The sequence below is a fragment of the Neofelis nebulosa genome, chromosome 16 (genome assembly GCF_028018385.1).
Source record: "Neofelis nebulosa isolate mNeoNeb1 chromosome 16, mNeoNeb1.pri, whole genome shotgun sequence".
In the NCBI taxonomy this organism is placed as follows: domain Eukaryota; kingdom Metazoa; phylum Chordata; class Mammalia; order Carnivora; family Felidae; genus Neofelis; species Neofelis nebulosa.
This window is the reverse complement of record NC_080797.1, coordinates 36,915,929-36,933,917: the sequence shown is the minus strand read 5'-3', so window position 1 is coordinate 36,933,917 and position 17,989 is coordinate 36,915,929. Positions and strand designations below refer to the sequence as shown.

The following is a 17,989-nucleotide window of genomic DNA, read 5'->3' as shown; positions in this document are numbered from 1 at the left end:
GTATACACTTAATAAGTGGTAGATCATTTATTATTATTATTATTATTATTATTATTAGCCTCACACCATGTTACGTGCTTTGAGGAATATAAACATAATTGCAATCCAATAGGAAATGTAGCATTTATGCAATTTCATTACAAATCAGTACCCCTAATACAAAGCATACAGTAGTCAAGAGAGTAAAGAGAATAATATGGACAGCTTCTCAAATATGTCATGTAATGTGAGACAAATATTAATCTATTCTTTATTTAAAAAATTTTTTAAATGTTTATTTATTTTTGAGAGAGAGAGAGAGACAGAGACAGAGCACAAGTGGGGAAAGGGCAGAGAGAGAGGGTGACACAGAATCTGAAGCAGGCTCCAGGCTCTGAGCTATCAGCACAGAGTCTGATGTGAGGCTCAAACTCAAGGACTGAGAGATCATGACCTGAGCCAAAGTCAGATGCTTAACTGATTGAGCCACTCAGGCGCCTCTGTTCTTTAAAGTCTCCTTGTTATCTGAGGTGGTGGCAGTGATTGTGGTGAAGACAGTTCTATATATCACCAAACTGTTTAAGCTTGCCTTGAGTGCAGGGGGAGAACAGAGTAAAGAGAGGACTCAGGAGACTATGCGAATGTAGACGATGTGTGTGCTTTTTTTTTGTTGTTGTTTATTTATTTATTTTGAGAGAGAGAGCACCACGCAAGTGAGAGTACAAGAGTGGGGGACAGACAGAGGGAAAATCCCAAGCAGACTCAGCACTGACAACAGTAAGCCCAATGAGGGGCTTGATCTCAAGAACCAAGAGATCATGCATGACCTGAGCCAAAATCAGAAACTTAACCGACTGAACCACCCAGGCACCTCCTGACCATGTATACTTCTTTTATTTATTTATTTATTTATTTATTTATTTATTTATTTATTTATTTTTAACATTTATTTATTATTGAGAGACAGAGAGACACAGAGCGTGAGCAGGGGAGGGGTAGAGAGAGAGGGAGACACAGAATCCGAAGCAGGCTCCAGGCTCTGAGCTGTCAGCACAGAGCCCGATGTGGGGCTTGAACTCATAAACTGTGAGATCATGACCTGGGCCAAAATCAGATGCTTAACCAACTGAGCCACCCAGGCGCCCTCTGACCATGTGTACTTCTTTTTTTTTTTTTTTTTTTTTTTTAATTTTTTTTTAACATTTATTTATTTTGAGACAGAGAGAGACAGAGCATGAACAGGGGAGGGGCAGAGAGAGAGGGAGACACAGAACCGGAAGCAGGCTTCAGGATCTGAGCCATCAGCCCAGAGCCCGACGCGGGGCTCAAACTCACGGAACGTGAGATTGTGACCTGAGCCGAAGTCGGACGCTTAACCGACTGAGCCACCCAGGCGCCCCAGACCATGTGTACTTCTAAAGGCAGATGTGAGTGATGGTATTCCAGACAGACAGCATGGACAGAACCATTACATATAAGAGGGAAAGTATTACACAGAAGTGGAAGTAGTTCACTGTGGCTGAATTAAAAGATTACTTGGCTGAAATGATAAAATGAGAAAAGGTAACTTGGAGACAGATTGTGCTAGGCTCAGAACACCTGGGTGGTTCAGATTTTATTCCATTGGGAAGCCACTGAAAGGTTTTTTTGAAGATGGGGGGGATGATTTGAACTTTAGAAAAATAACACATTTCTACTATTATAGTCATCATGAGGGGTGATGTGAAATATTCAGGTTTTCTTTTGAAGTTTCTTCAAGTCACTGAAATGTATTTGCCACTACCTTCATACCATATCCCATGCGTATTATCGCTTACTCTTACTGCAAGTACATGTCAAAAAAAGGGAGGGGGGCAGGTAAGTAGGGTAAATGGAATATCTGATGAGATGATGGCTCTGATCTCAATCTAAATGAGACCAAAGTGACTAACATTTCTTCCAGGAGGAGGAAAGCAGTGGGGAGCCACAGAACAGGTAAGAAGGGGAGCAAACAGAGAGAGAGAGTGATGGGGGTGGCACCCCCCATGGGGGTGACAGCTGGAGACTGTTTTGTTGTTGCAGAAGCCTTGTCCTCTGTGAGAGGTACTACTGGAAGTCATCAGTCCTGATGGAGTCACCAGGGGAAGACTTCTTTTCTCAAGAAAACACACCCTCGAGGGAGAATGATTCCCCTTCTTCAGGGACTTTTTCTTCCACCAGCTTTCAATGACTACACTCCCCACTGTCCAAAGCCCTGGTGTAGCACACATGACATGCACTGCTCCGGTTGACCTCCCAAGGAAGGAAGGCCTTGGACTGCAGCATGTTTTAGGCCTTGCCCTGACCCTGCTCTGTCACCTGCTAGTTGCATCTCGCCATCTCTCCAATTTTTCCTCCTCTGGTGAAAGAACTCGCTACGTGTTCCTGATATCCCTTCAAGCCCTAAAATGCTACGATTTTATAATGTTTACAGGATTATAGATTTCAGCCCTTTGGGAAGGGGTGGGAGAAGATACTTTTTGCTGTTAGAAACGAGTTTTCAAACTGCTTCCTGTCGCTCTGTTAACCAAAGCAGACAATTTCTCATTAGTTACTTCACAAGGAGAATCGATGGTGTTTGTTGAAGTGTCAAAACCTCACCAGAATGTTTACCGCGGCTGAGTGAGATCTGTTTTCATGTTCTTTTCAACATGAAAACTTCCTTTAATAAAGTAATACATAAAATTAAAAATAATAAGGAGATGCTATGGTAACCACTTTGGTCGGAATAACACATCTGTTTTTGGAGAAAGAATGAAAATCAGAAAAAGAAATATGCAGAAATGTAGTCATTTTCCTCCTCCCTCCAGGAGAGAAATCTGGCCTCTATTTTGAGCCAAGTATTTGAAGATGGCCTAGTTAGAAGTCTATTCAAACAAGTTTATAACAGGAGAATAAGATGCAGAGAAAGGACAACTCTTAAAAGGGTTAGGTGCTAAAAGTGAGGCCTTCGTGTCCTTCGAAAAGAGCAACTAAGAATTATTTTGATGATGTAAAGATGTTGATTTCTTTTTTTTTTAAATTTTTTTTTTTTTCAACATTTTTTATTTTTGGGACAGAGAGAGACAGAGCATGAACGGGGGAGGGGCAGAGAGAGAGGGAGACACAGAATCGGAAACAGGCTCCAGGCTCCGAGCCATCAGCCCAGAGCCTGACGCGGGGCTCGAACTCACGGACCGCGAGATCGTGACCTGGCTGAAGTCGGACGCTTAACCGACTGCGCCACCCAGGCGCCCCAAGATGTTGATTTCTAATGAATGTGTGTTGATTTATGTCCTATCTTACGGAAAGTGAAATAAAACATCTTAGAGAATTAGGAAAGAAATTATTTTATTTTTCTCCTATGTAGGCAATTTAATTTTACTCCTATGCTTCAATACAGGCATGCTTTGTGTTTCCTTTAAAAAAATTTTTTTAATGTTTATCTATTTTTGAGAGAGAGAGAGAGAGAGACAGAGCATGAGCAAGGGAGGGGCAGAGAGAGAGGGAGACACAGAATCTGAAGCAGGCTCCAGGCTCCGAGCTGTCAGCACAGAGCCTCATGTGGGGCTCAAGCTCACGGACAGCGAGATCGTGACCTGAGCGGAAGTCGGACGCTTAACCAACTGAACTACCCAAGTACCTCCTTTGTGTTTCTAAATGCACCTGAGCTTAACCCAATCTGTCCCTCTTCCTCCGTTAATCTCTAATTGACGGAAGATGCTACCTACTGGTGATTATCTCTAGCCTGTTGGGAAAGTAACAGGCTGACCTGATGGTATAACTTCACCTTAACCCTCACAGTTCAAGAGGTCAAGGAAGCAAAGGTTGGTCTGAGTGCTGTGCAACTGTCAGCAAGGATTAAAGGGAGTGACTCATTCTTCCTTCACACTTTACCCTTTGCCATTTCCCTGGCAGCTGAATCTTTTCAGAAAATGGTGCCTTGGAGAGGAAATACAGGAGACAGAAGAGAAGAGGAGAGAAAATATTAGCCCCGATGTTTTGTAGCTCTTCATCTCATACACTGCAGTGTCAAATGTTCCTTTTCTCTCCCCGATATTACTGTTTTCTATCAAAAAGGTCGATTCCATTAAATGATTCAATAAATAAAGGAAACCCTTTATTTAAAAATAATCTCTAAAAGGAAGAGATATAAGCTAATGCTAGAAGATTAGAACAGGGCTTAGGAACAAGAACATCATGGATATGGCAGGAGCACTATCCCCATTTCCTGATGAAAGAGCCAAAGAAGTAGCAATGCCCTCAGTAAGATATATGAATGTTGGCCAAATGCAGCTGTTTGATAGATTCTCAGATTTAACCACACCTTCCTAAAAAAAAAAAAACAACTAAAATATCTGATATGGTTTATAACATAAATACCTTGTCTGTACAGCCTTGAGAAAACAGTTACCTGAAGTTACACATACAGGTTTATAAACACAAAGTGGTATTCATAATTGCAGCCTTTGCTAATTCATCTCACTGACTTGTAGAATGATAGAGCTGGGAGGGACCTTCCCGATCACTTCATCACCTATTCAGTCTCCTCATTTCACAGATGAATAAACAGAGGCCCAGAAAGGTTATGTGATTTGTCTGAACACACAGAGTTAAGAAATGACTGAGCTAGAATCGGAACCTGGGTGATTTGGCTTCAAATCCAGTGTTCTTCCTACTGCACTACATACCACAATTTACCAAACAAAATTTCCCCCAGTTATTCAGGGCCTTGAAGTTGCTGCCTCAGCTCAAATCAAGAGCTAACTCTACTGGGTTTCCTGATGCCAGCATAGAGAGAACATGATGGTTCAGAAGATGAGAGAAATCAGCACCTATAAGCATCTCTCATGAGTCTGGAAATGAAGGAGTGGAAATCCTCTGGTCACAAGGGTAACAAATGGAACAGATCCCTGATGTAATAAGTAGAGTGGCATGGAAGTGAACACAGGAAATGTGTTTTCTTAAACCCATGAAGATAACAAAGCAACTTTTATTATATTTTTTATTATATTAAGTAGGGTTTTGGCTCAACTATTGCTATACGGCAGCTATACTAAGCACCTTCTCTCATATTTTAGTTGTCTTAGACCAAAACGCATTGACTATAATTGGATTGAAATTGCATCACTTCACATTTTTTTCCTTGCCCATTTCTCTCCATGTCCCTCTCCACATCAAGTACGGCCATTTCTAGAGTCAAAACTTTCCCCAAAATAAATTACAAGGTAAATTACACTCATAGAATAACAACTATACTCTCCCTTTGTTCTGACTCCAGTCAGCACTTCTTCACAGGAGTCAAGCTCAAAAGATATATGAGCAATGTCTCAAGATTGCGCCGTGGAATCACAATTGATCCACTGCTCCTAAACTCCACATGGAAGTCACTGCATGCCCCTTGACATTTCTCACCAGGGAGGGGGGAAATGGTATGGGGGTTGGGAGGGGGGAATGTGTCTTTCTAAACTGAAATGCACCAACTTTAGTCTGACACAATTCTTAAAGTGATTAAAAGAGGATACAAAAACTTCTCAGCTAATCAAAATAAAATAAAGAAGGCATAAGTACCTAAATAAGCATAAATACAAAGCTAGGTAATTTTGAAACACATTAGTTCTTTCAATAAATCTCTATAATTCACATAAAATATCTGTCTGTAAAAAAATGACCTAGACCATAATAAAATTTAACCAGATTTAAAAACCAGGTAGGTGCGTAATATCTGTAAAAGCTATTGGGAAGATTAAGCACAAAAGAACTGTAGTGAGAAATCAATAGCAGCAAGTAGCTTTGGAAAAACAGAATGACAGTCCTCTAAAATTTTACTGGTGTTGAGGGAGGTCTATTTTCGTGTGACAACTATTTTTGTTCAGTATCACTGAATTTCAATTTATAGCAAAACTGATACATTCAATTCAGCTGCCCTCTTCACAGATACAAATCTATTTTAAATACCATGGTCACATTTATGTAAACATCTGGGAGAGTTGGGCAAAACATCTCTGCTGTTCAGCAGTCCTAACACTTTAATGAACATAATTATTTTTTAGCCATCTCATTCTGCTCCATTGTTTGACAATGTGAAAACCAATGGCATAAAAATTAACTCCTGTAAGACAAATGATTGAATCCAGCCTAGTTATTTAAATCCATGTTCTCCCAACCACATTCTCTTAAAGCCAGTCCTCAATCAAATTCAAGAAAGAATGGCAGTAAGTTTTAGAGCATGAAAAAAAGTTTGGGCACGATTACAGAACCAACTTGTAAAATATAACTACAAAAGGTTACAGAAATGCTATTTCAAACATCTTACTGGTGTCAATTGCACAAACTTTGTCATGCAACATATGTCATTCGGAATAAAGAGGAAGGAACAGCATTTTTAACACCAACTCCATTTAGGAAATTGGATATCAAATACTTCCATCTTCAGGAGTTAAGATTATTCAGTTAAAATATCTTATTCTATTTGCCCGAGGTATCAGAATGAAGCATGAAGAATAAAAGTGTACAATGGAAAACCAATTACCTTATTTTAACAGAGATTAAGCTAGGAAGGGCCTGTGTAATATATAAGCATCCTACGTTATCTCATTTAAACTATCTGCTAACAACAGCAGGAAAAAAAGGGTTGTATTCTTACCAATGAATTTCTGAGGCATTGAGCTTTTTCGTTTTGCCACATTGCTTGCTAATCTGTCCAGAACGAGAGCTCTTTCACTTCCCATCTCTGCTTTGATGTGTCTTGCCTCCGCACTTGCTGGTTTGGAAAAATGTAAAAAGAAGAGGGAAAAGAACACGGTGGTAAATGAGGGAGAAAAGGAAATAAACTGGAAGGAAAAGTATCAGACATCTGATGCACACTCTGTTGTTACCTGTTATTACTGCTCAGATTCTTGCCCGGGGTACCTGCTGTGGTCAGTGAAGCCAGCACCAGGGCACGTTCAAATCTTGCAGTCTTATGCTGAGATGGGAAAGCCCGACCCATCCCCAACCAGTATCTTCATTAGCAAGAGGAAGTATTAAATAAACAGCCTGGACGTGGTTGGTTGCAAAAAGATAGATGGAGATCTTCTAACCCCCGATCAGCCTTCTTTCTGATTCTGAGTAACTGCGTGTGACACCTGCAGACTGATATAATTCTTCTAAACAACTTAAAAAAAAAAAAAGTATGGTGCCCCAGATTTACTGTTCTGTTTATGTTAATAGCACTTTTGAAAATAGATACACTTACCCAGACAGCAAGAAATCTACTCAGTGATTTGTGTATTGTAATTCTGAGTGGTTTTCTTTTTTCTTTCCTTTCCTTTTCTTTTTTTCCAGCATGTTCCTTTCAGTTCCTATCTCTTAAATTCTATTTCTCTGGGCTCTGCATTATCTGTTTCATATGCTCCTCACATTTCAAAATTGTCTCAGAATTTCCCTGAGCAACACTTCTGTCTTGAAATTAAAGAGCAATTTGTATAATGCATCTTTATTATATTTCTAATGAACAATGTAAATAAAAACTGCCTAAGAATATGGTCTAGTTGTTAATCCACGAATAGACCCCTAAATGGTGCAGGCCTGTGGTTCTCAGACCTGCCTGAACATTAGAATCAGCTGAAGAGAATGTAGGACACACCTATGTCTAGCTTCCCCTTCAGATCCTAAAATCAGGATCTCTGGTGTAGGCACCTAGGCAACAGTATTTTTTTTTTTTAATTTTTTTTTCAACGTTTTTTATTTATTTTTGGGACAGAGAGAGACAGAGCATGAACGGGGGAGGGGCAGAGAGAGAGGGAGACACAGAATCGTAAACAGGCTCCAGGCTCCGAGCCGTCAGCCCAGAGCCTGACGCGGGGCTCGAACTCACGGACCGCGAGATCGTGACCTGGCTGAAGTCGGATGCTTAACCGACTGCGCCATCCAGGCGCCCCTAGGCAACAGTATTTTTAAAGCTCTTCAGATGATTTTAAAATTCAGCCAGAATTGAAAACCATTAGAATATATAGATAGTACTAACATCTAATCGATTAAATAGTAAATTGGAATAAGTATAGTATAATTTGCCCTGGTATAGCAGGTAGTACTCAATAACAGTCTGTATCTAAAGTTCAAAGAGATACCAGCTGATCTAGATGTAAGGCTTTACACTTTAGCAAACGATGCTAGCCCAAGCTACAGATCAGAAAACTTTTCTGTAAAGGGCCAGATAGTAAATATTTTCAACTTTGTGGGACACATCTAGTCTCTGTTCCATATTCTTTGATTTTTCCTCCAACCCATCACCCTTTAAAAATGTAAAAACCTCGTACACAAACAGTCTGCTGGCTACCTTTGGCTCATGGGTCACAGTTTGTTCACTCCTGTCCTCCATAATCATATTGTGTTACTACAAACATTCCTCTCTGTTTTATCATAAGCATTTCAGGAGGTCCAAACTAAAATGATGTATCCATACATTTCTAATGTCTCTAAGAAAGAAGAAATTGAAATTAGTTTAAGAGACTAGAGTAAAAAGCAAGTGATGGCTGCAGAATGGATTTTTTTCTTCTCAAATATATGCACAGATTTAGGGATGGTCAGTGCTCATTCCGTAGTTGAAGAGTTTGCTGTGTGAACAGATTCTAATATACAGAAATAATGTCACATATTCCATGGTCTCTCAGACATTCAGTACCACAAATTGATATGCCCAGAGAGAAGAAAATTGGCCACCTCTGCAAGTAAACAAAAGAGAAAAACCTCCAGGGCAGGACTGTCAATTATGGTCAGGGCAAGAAAACTAAAGTCAAATTAGAAAAAGAGAATTCAAAATACCAAATATGTTTCATTGTATTATTAGCATGTCTTAGTTTTTGGTTGCCAGTCGTTACACAATAAATTATAAAGCTCACGGTTTTTAAAATTCAGGAATAAAATGGAATCTGGCTCCAAAAAGGATTAAGAGAAGAGGATGATAACCATACTAACTAGACTTTGTGAGTTTCTTGTCAAATATAATTATACGCTCCAAAGAAATAAGTCCCAGTCTCTGGTTTAAGCTATTAACAACACTCTATGTGTCAATGAAAACAGTAAGGGTCAGAATAAGGGGCCTGGGCAGCTTTGGGGCTGGTGGTAAAGCACTGTCACTTTGACTGGCTGGCCATTGTAAATAATGGGTACTTTAGCAACAGGACACGTTGCTATTGAGTGAAGTGGGTCAAATTCTGTCCAGCACAGGGACAGGTTTAAATGACCAAACAGGAAACTATTATATATATATTATTTCCTTTCACACAAACCACCACCAGATGTGGCACTACCCTGAGCCCCAAGAGCAAAGAGATGAAAGACAAAGGCCCGGGATTTGAAATCAGTTCCTGAGGCTGTTATAAGGAGGCTTTTTCTTAGAAACAGCTAAGGGTGCTTTGACTGGGAACATTCATTGTGGTTTGAGTAACTTTGGGAGGATTAAATCCACACCCTGCCCTCTCCCTACCCCCAACTGTGTATTATTATCAGAAAGATTTAAAGCGAAAGGAGAATGAAAAACAGTCCTGTGGGAATTTTTAATTCCATCCCCATTTTACCCCTATTTGTATTGGTATCTTCAGTCACTCTTCTAATGGGCCAATCATCTCCCAGAGATCTTGTGCCTTCAGCCCCAGGACTCACCCCAAGCATTATGTTGCCAGCCTAGTTTTCCCATTGAGCTCTCAGTAGTCACTGTCTACATTTTACCAAGTCACTATCAATTACCACAAGCAACTTTCTGAGGACACATACTCAATATCTTCTATATTTGGGAGGATGCTAGAGCGGGGATCATGACCTAAATAATGTAATGAGGGCATGTCACTAAATGGCAACCTTCCGAGATAACATCATCTTTTATCCCTGGTTACTCACCAAGCTCCTCTTGACAGTCATTTCTAGATAAATCTTACTCTGTAAACCAGTGGCCAAATGCCTGACATTTAAAAAGATAACATTCTGAAGTGTGTGGATGGACAGATAATTGGGGACATGGGTGGAGACTTTCCCATTCCCACAATAGAGTGAAAGAAATCTTCTGAAGCGAATCGAGAGGGCTTCTGTCCCCCTAAGCCCCTCTCTGGCTTGTTCACTCAAAATAGCAACTCCAAGATCCCAACCGTCACCGGACATGTGAACACGTTCTAGAGATTATGTTCATCTTTACTGAGTTAACCATTGTCAAATCGGCAAGTTAGGCAAAGGCTAACGCTTCAATTCAACGTGCTGCACTCTTTCTTCCCAAACTGCAGGTCTTTTGCCTTGCAGTTATCGGTCAGCTGCTGTCTGCTCTTTAATACACAAAGAAATGCTCTGCAGTTAGAGGATCTCTTTGGGATTACGAGGAGTTTAGGCAGTACACTGAAAAGCAAACAAAGAGGACCACTGGCTTTTGGTCCTCTGCTTCAACTTGAAGACCCAACTGTCTACTTATAGAGTCTAGACTTGTTATCTTGCCACATCATGTCTCAAAAATGTAAGTGGAGGGAAACCAGTTTGGCAAGATAGTAAGGGGACAAGATAATGGGTTTAAATGATGAAATAGGAAATCCGTTCCTGGGTGGTGTTTGGCAGTTTAATGTTGCAAGGGGTGGGTGCGGGGAATACGGGATAGTGGCAAAAAGCAATTTACACACTTGGTTCATGAGTGAGCATAGGGGTAGGGCTGTAATTCTGGATCAATTCCCCTTCATGTCACTTGGCTACTACATAGTGGCTATACCAATTTTCATTAGCAAAATGATTTTAAAGACATGTTGAAAAAAATATTAAAACTAATATGAAGTCATAATTACAGAACAGGTTTCTACCTTTAATCGCCACACAAGTCTTAATTGTCTTTCAGTTAACTATTTCCATGATGCAATTTCTATCTCAAAGTGATTGCAGATTTAACTGTGTAATTGGTTGTGTTTTTGTGTTTGTTCCAAATCTGTCATTTGATCTTGAAGTGTTAAATGGAACTCAAATAAGAGGCATTGCTTCCTGTCTCTTCTCTGGTGTGGTCAGTAAGTAGCTAATGGACAGTGGAACAAAGGGGTGTTATTGTGTAACGAGAATTGTCTAACAAAAGATTGCTATCAAAGACTGAGGCAGGTTCTAACAAAAAAAGCTACATAAAATTGTTGCCTTTTTGAGCAAGTAGAATGAATACTACCTGTGAGATAGTATCACTTTTTAAGAAGAAAAATCAGTTGGGAAAATCAACTTTTAAAACATTTAAACTTTTTCTTTGGTCTGCTCCTTGGGAAAAATATAAGTTTATTCTAAAATTCTCATGCTTGTATTGGCTCAGCTGAAACAATGAGAGTGAAGATAAAAGGTTGTGACTCCCAGATTCATAAATAAATATAATTATTCAATTACTTTAAAAATCTTGTTATTGCTAGAACTCATTGTCATACAAAAATATGTCCTGCTCCAAGTACTCATAATCTGTGTGAAATGAGGCTAAATGAATCTCTATGCCAGCTGTTAGTCCCTTTCTGGGATAAGAATCAAGCTAATGAGAAAATGAAATCCGTGTTCTTCCCTATTTTTTTCATATACATTCCATTAAGACAGCAGAATTGGATTATCTTGATGATGTCACTCATGAGGTCTGGAGTAAAAACTTGGCCTGAAGTAGCTGTATCACATGTACCTCTCTTAGACCTTTGTATTATATTAATAGATCAAATGCCCATTGCCTTGTTGGATTGTGATTTCTCCAAGGATAGGGGCTAAACTTTCATTCATTTTTACAAACAACTCTGCCACAGTTCTGGCACCTAGAGAATCTAACAAATGCTATCTGAGTAGTAGTAATAATAATAATAATAATAATAATAATAATAATAATAATAAAAGAACTGATTAGTGAGGCCAGAAGTCCTATTTCCCAACACAACATTCTTTTGCAAACTGGTCTCCAGTCCAAGGTCTTTTTATCTGTTCTGCTTCCATAAAGACCTGCTTCCTGATGGGAGCAGGTCTGTCTCAAAGCTTGGGTCTTAGACTAGGCTGCACTTCAATTTACACTAAGCACTTAATGGGGGCGCCTGGGTGGTTCAATAGGTTAAGCATCCAACTTGATTTTGGCTCAGGTCATGATCTCACGGTTCATGAGATCAAGCCCTGCATTGGGCTCTGTGCTGATAGTGTGGAGCCTGCTTAGGATTCTCTACCTCTCTCTCTGTTCCTCCCCCACTCACACTCTCTTTTGCTCTCAAAATAAATAAATAAACTTAAAAAAAATAAGTACTTGATGAATAAATGCTATACCCACAGTAGCACATTACTATCATTACTTTAAAAACTAGGGATGAAGGGATAAGATATACCACTGGTGATAGTATGTTGGTTAGGCTCAGAATGGAACATGATATCCAGACTGGGACTCCCAGTTTTAAGAAGGAAACAAAAATGGAAACCATATAGGGAGCAGTGGCAGTAATTAAAGTTTGGTATGGCACCTGGGTGGCTCAGTCAGTTAAGCATCCAACTCTTGATTTCAGCTCAGGTCATGATCTCATGGTCATGGGATGCCCAGCATAGAGCCTGCTTAAGATTCACTCTCCCTCTCTCTCTCTCTCTCTCTCACACACACACTCTCAGGGTGCCTGGGTGGTTTAGTAGGTTAAGCGTCCGACTTTGGCTCAGATCATGATCTTGTAGTCTGTGAATTCAAGCCCCACGTCAGGCTCTTGTGCTGACAGCTCAGAGCCTGGAGCCTGCTTCAGATTCTGTGTCTCCCTCTCTCTGCCCCTCCCCTGCTCATGCTCTCTCTCTCTCTCTCTCAAAAATAAATAAACATAAAAAAATTTTTTTTAAAGATTCTCTCTCTCTGTCTGTCCCTTCCCCCCTTGTACTCTCTCTCTCAACACCCCCCCCCCCCAAAAAAAAAGATTGGCTTGTATGGATAAACATTCTTTATATTTTTGGGGGAACCTGGCTGGCTCACTCAGAAGAGCCAATGACCCTTGGTCTTAGGGTCATGGATTTGAGGCCCATGTTGGGTGTAGAGATTACTAAAAAAAAATAAATAAATAAACTTAAAAAAATAATTTTTTTTTAATGTTTACATTTTGGAATTCAGGAAAAATCATGGGAACTATTTGAAATATAAAAGAGAATAATATATTGACTGACATGCAGTATTTATTATACTTGATTAAACTGACTTTAAACATTTTGTAACATGAAACCACCATTACAACATACTTGTTTTAAACAACAACAACAAAAATTAAAACTTGCTGACTCAGTTAACCCTTTATTTATTTGTTTATTTTTACTGAAACTTAAAGTATGTTGCATGCATCCATCAAACCACCCTATGAAATGCAAATTAACTCAACTTCTGTATTTCAGCATTTCCTGAATCACCTTAAGCCACTGAAGACAGCTAAAATATTTCTTTGATACTTTCCTAATTTGAAATTCCTAAAAATGATTGTGGATATGGGAAATAAGATGGTAACCTTACTTTAAAATCCATAATTTTGAACTTGCTACTCATAGGGGACAGTGTACTGACTTTTCCCCTACTTCCAAGAGAATCAAGACATACATACATGCATATGTGTGTGTCTACTCATATGTGTGTTACCATATTTCTTTCACTAACCAGATAATGTATAACCTTAAAAATAGCTAATCAAGCCATATTTTCCCAAAGTGGAAAAAAAACAAATGTCTATTAACTGATCAATAGATTTGTATTTTAAATGTAGTAAATCCATATAACGGAATATTATTTGGCCATAAAAAAGGAACGAAGTGCTGATACATGCTAAACATGGATGAGCCCTGAAAACATTATGCTAAGTGAAAGAAGCTAGACATAAAAGGCCGTGTATTATATGATTCTAATTATGTGAAATATTCAGAATAGGCAAACCCATAAAGACAGAAAGTAGATCAGTGGGTGCCAGGGGCTAAAGAGAGGGGGAAGAGGGAATGACTGCTAATGGGTACAAGGTTTCTTTTGAGAGTGATGAAAATGTTATGGAATTAGTGGTGATGGTTGTATAACTTTGTGAATATGTTAAAAACTACTGAATTGCACACTTTAATTTTTTAATGTTTATTTATATTTAAGAGAAAGAGAAAGAGAGAGAGAGAGTGAGTGTGTGTGTGTGTGTGTGTGTGTGTGCGCGCGCAGGGGGTAGGAGGGGCAGAGAGACGGAGACAGAATCCAAAGCAGGCTCCAGGCTCTGAGCTGTCAGCACAGAGCCTGATATGGGGCTTGAACTCACAAGCTGTGAGATCATGACCTGAGCTGAAGTCAGATGCTTACCTGACTGAGCCACCCAGGCACCCCTGAACTGTACACTTTAAAAGGTGACTTTTGGGGCGCCTGGGTGGCGCAGTCGGTTAAGCGTCCGACTTCAGCCAGGTCACGATCTCGCGGTCCGTGAGTTCGAGCCCCGCGTCAGGCTCTGGGCTGATGGCTCGGAGCCTGGAGCCTGTTTCCAATTCTGTGTCTCCCTCTCTCTCTGCCCCTCCCCCGTTCATGCTCTGTCTCTCTCTGTCCCAAAAATAAAAAAAAATAAAAAAATAAAAAAAACGTTGAAAAAAAATAAAAGGTGACTTTTATGGTAAGTGAATTATATTGCAATGAATTTTTGAAAATAAAAAATATATTTAACGATGGGAACATGAGAAGTCCTAGTGATTTTTAAGCAAGTCACTGAATTTTTGATGAGTTTCAATATCCTCATGTCTAAAATGAGATGGTAGGACTAGATGCTCTCTTTAACCTTCTAGCTTTAAATACAATAATTCTATTTGGAATACAATTGGTGTTGATAACTTGGGAATGTCTCACAGTTAAGAGTACTGTCTGTTGCAAACATTTCTCTTTAGAAATAAGGAGGAAATCCAACTCCTTGATAAAACCAAAGATGCCATCAGGATAAAAAGCAGAAGCGTGCAAACCAACGGAATTCAGTTGGCCAGTTCCTAACACTGTAAAATAGGCTTTATCTAAAACAAAAGTTTCCTCTCACTCAAAATAGGTACAGCTAAGCTACTTATGATTTCCACTCCATTTCCCATTATTTCTGTCATACTTTTGTAATCTTTCTGCTTTAGAACCTTCAAACCACTCAACTGCACCTACTGCTGTCAAACAGCAAATCCCCTCAGGGTTTGATACTCTGAATATGCAACTGGTTCAAGTAATCGAATGAAAATGTCAGACAACCCAAGCTGCAGAACCAGGATGATGGTCAACTGGATGGGACAAAGGACAACTGCAGAGATGTGACACAAAGAAGTTTCATGCTATTTCAACTGAAGAATGAAAAGGAAATAAAACCATAATTGATATATGGAAAGGCATCTAGTATTTCAACCAATTTCTCCTAGGCATATAATTCAAAACACTAAATAAAATGTGAAACTCCCAAAGGCAAAGATAAGCATCACAGTAAATCATAGGAGTAGACAAATATATGATTTTGGGGCCTTGGACAAAGAAAATCCTTGTAGTTTTAACTGACTCTGCCCTAGCCACTCCTCAACCCACTCTACTCTCAATTGCTTTTTCAGTTAATGGCAACTGCATTCTTTTTTTTTTAATGTTTATTTATTTTTGAGAGAGAGAGAGAGGCAGAACATGAGTGGGGTAAGGGCAGGCTCCAGGCTCTGAGCTGTCAGCACAGAGCCTGACACAGGACTTGAACCTATGAACTGTGAGACCATGACCTGAGCTGAAGTTGGACACTTAACCAGCTGAGCCACCCAGGTGTCCCATGCAACTGCATTCTTCATCACATCCTACATCAATCTGTTAGGAAATCCTGTTGGCTCCACCTTTAAAGTATATATAGAATTAGAACATTTCTCACCACCTCTACCGCTACCAAGACACAATTTTCTCCTGCTTGAATTATTACGATGGCTTCCTAACTGGACTCTCAAACAATTCCCAATTTTGCTGCAAATACAATCTATTCTCAATAGCAAGTAGAGTGATTTTTTTTTTTAATGAGAAAAGTGTCACCTTTCAGTTCAAAATGTTTTGAAGATCTTGAATTTCATTCAGAGTAAAAGTCAGCCTTTATAGTAGCCCACAAAGCTTGATAAGATCTGGTTTCCCATTTCCTTTCTGGCCACATGTTCTATTACCCACTCTGCTCCAGAGACACAGGACTATTTATACTTTGTCAAACTCAAGCCCCAGGGCCTTTGCACTTGCTATTTCCTCCTTATCTGCGGGGCTTTCTCTTTGTCCCATTAAGCCTGTTAAAATGTCAGCTCCCTGACTCAGGTTCTGCCCCCAGTAGCTGCTTCATTTTTCTTCTTCTTTTCTTTTCTTTTTTCTTCTTTCCCTTTCCTTTCCTTTTCTTTCATCCTTTCTTTTTTAAAGTTTATTTATTTATTTTGGGAGAGGGAGTGTGAGCAGAGGAGGGGCAGAGAGACGGGGGGAGAGAGAATCCCAAGCAGGCTCTGTGCTGTGGGGCTCATTCCCAAGAACCATGAGACCATGACCTGAGCTGAAGTCAAGAGTTGGATGCCTGTCTACTGAGCCACCTAGGTACCTCCTTGCTTCATTTTTCTTAATAATACTTAACTATCTTCTAAGAAACGGTATATGTTACTTATTTACTTTGCTTATGGTCTTTCTCCACTGAAGTATAAACTGTGAGGGCAGATGTTTGCTTGTTTGTTTGCTTGCTTGTTTTACTTACTACTATATCCCACCACCTAGAAGAGCAGATGCTCACTACATGCAGATAGAACGAGTGTTGCATGAACTCACCAGTCTCACCCAGGTCCGTGCTCTGAAGAAATGTACGGCAGCGCTCCTTGTGCTCCTCAAGGGAACTTCTCTGCTTGTAGCTCCTTCCACAAAACTCACATTTATAGGGTTTCTCGACTATAAGGAGAGCACAAGGGGCACTCAGTGACCCTCACGGTTACAGAATAAATGATGTCTTGGGGTACTGTGCAAACTATCCTTTAGGAATGAGACTGCTGAGAGAAGCCAGGGTATTTGGATATTTTTGCATCTATACCACTTTTAAATTTAATAAAGTAAAATCAGGTTATGGTCACATTAGAGTTTTCTTCGGAAGGACAGCCTCCTTTCACAAATGAAAGGATTTGGATATAATGACTATCGCTGAGCATGGTGTTTTGGCTCCAGATCCAATCTTGTTTCTTTAGGAAAATATATAGGGCCTTTTTATTCTTCAAGGAGGTTTGTGTGGCTTAAAAATGAAACAGAAAGAGATTCCTTATTTTGTGACATCCATCTGGCTTGTAAGTAAAGAATGCTGGGAGTTAGCCATTCAGCCAGTTGATGGCCTTTTCAGAGCATTGACATATTTGGATAAATTTAGCTTATCCTTGCCAAGTGACTATAGTGAAATCTGGGCTAAATCAATAAAAACTGAGCTAACTGAAGATATTTTTGAATAATAGAAATAAGAATGAATTACAAAAATGACTTTATCTTAATTTCTGAGATAAAGCAAACTTTCCTCAACAGTTCATCCATAAAATTCAAGCCACCTTTGTCCTCCCAACTCCTCCAAGTGCTTTATTGCTTAAAATATGTAAGTAATAATTTCAACTGTGCAGGGCTGGTTTTTCTGATTTGTGGATAAAGCGTACCCTAAGAATTTGTCAGAGTTTTAGGAACTGAGACTTTTATTTTTTAATCCTCTTGCTCTGTTTAAAACAGAGTCTTTGGGACATAAAGCACTAAACAATCCCTCTGGAATCCCAAATTAAAATGAACGCAGGTTTGCTAGGGCTAAAATTGTTTTAAGTGTTCTGCATAAATTGGGGTCGTCTAGAATCTATCTCAAAAATGACCACTGTATTTGGATCTTACTTGAAAAAAGCAATAGACAAGACTGTTCTAATTTTTTGGATTAAACTCATCTTTAATTCATTACTTTGAATGATGAGCTGTAAATGAAACCTTTCTTTTGCCACTTAATATCTCTCATGGTGGGTTTCGCTGGGGCTGATTTGTTTAATCCTTAGTCTCTGAATTGTGACCAGTTGTGGG

General features: G+C 39.5%; 1 protein-coding gene across 4 annotated transcripts in view; it reads right to left on the bottom strand.

Annotated features, from left to right (window-relative positions):
- IKZF3 (IKAROS family zinc finger 3) overlaps positions 1-17,989 on the bottom strand; it is a 95,259-nt gene that overhangs the window by 12,103 nt on the left and 65,167 nt on the right. For 2 of the 4 annotated variants that reach the window (XM_058703199.1, XM_058703198.1), the window contains exons 6-7: positions 16,730-16,846; positions 6,623-6,739 (exon numbers count right to left, since the gene is read on the bottom strand). In XM_058703199.1, coding sequence (XP_058559182.1) covers positions 6,623-6,739; positions 16,730-16,846 — 234 coding nt within the window. Of the gene's footprint in view, positions 1-6,622; positions 6,742-6,854; positions 7,092-16,729; positions 16,847-17,989 lie in introns of those variants that run through there. The other 2 variants (XM_058703201.1, XM_058703202.1) reach the window with 2 other exon arrangements.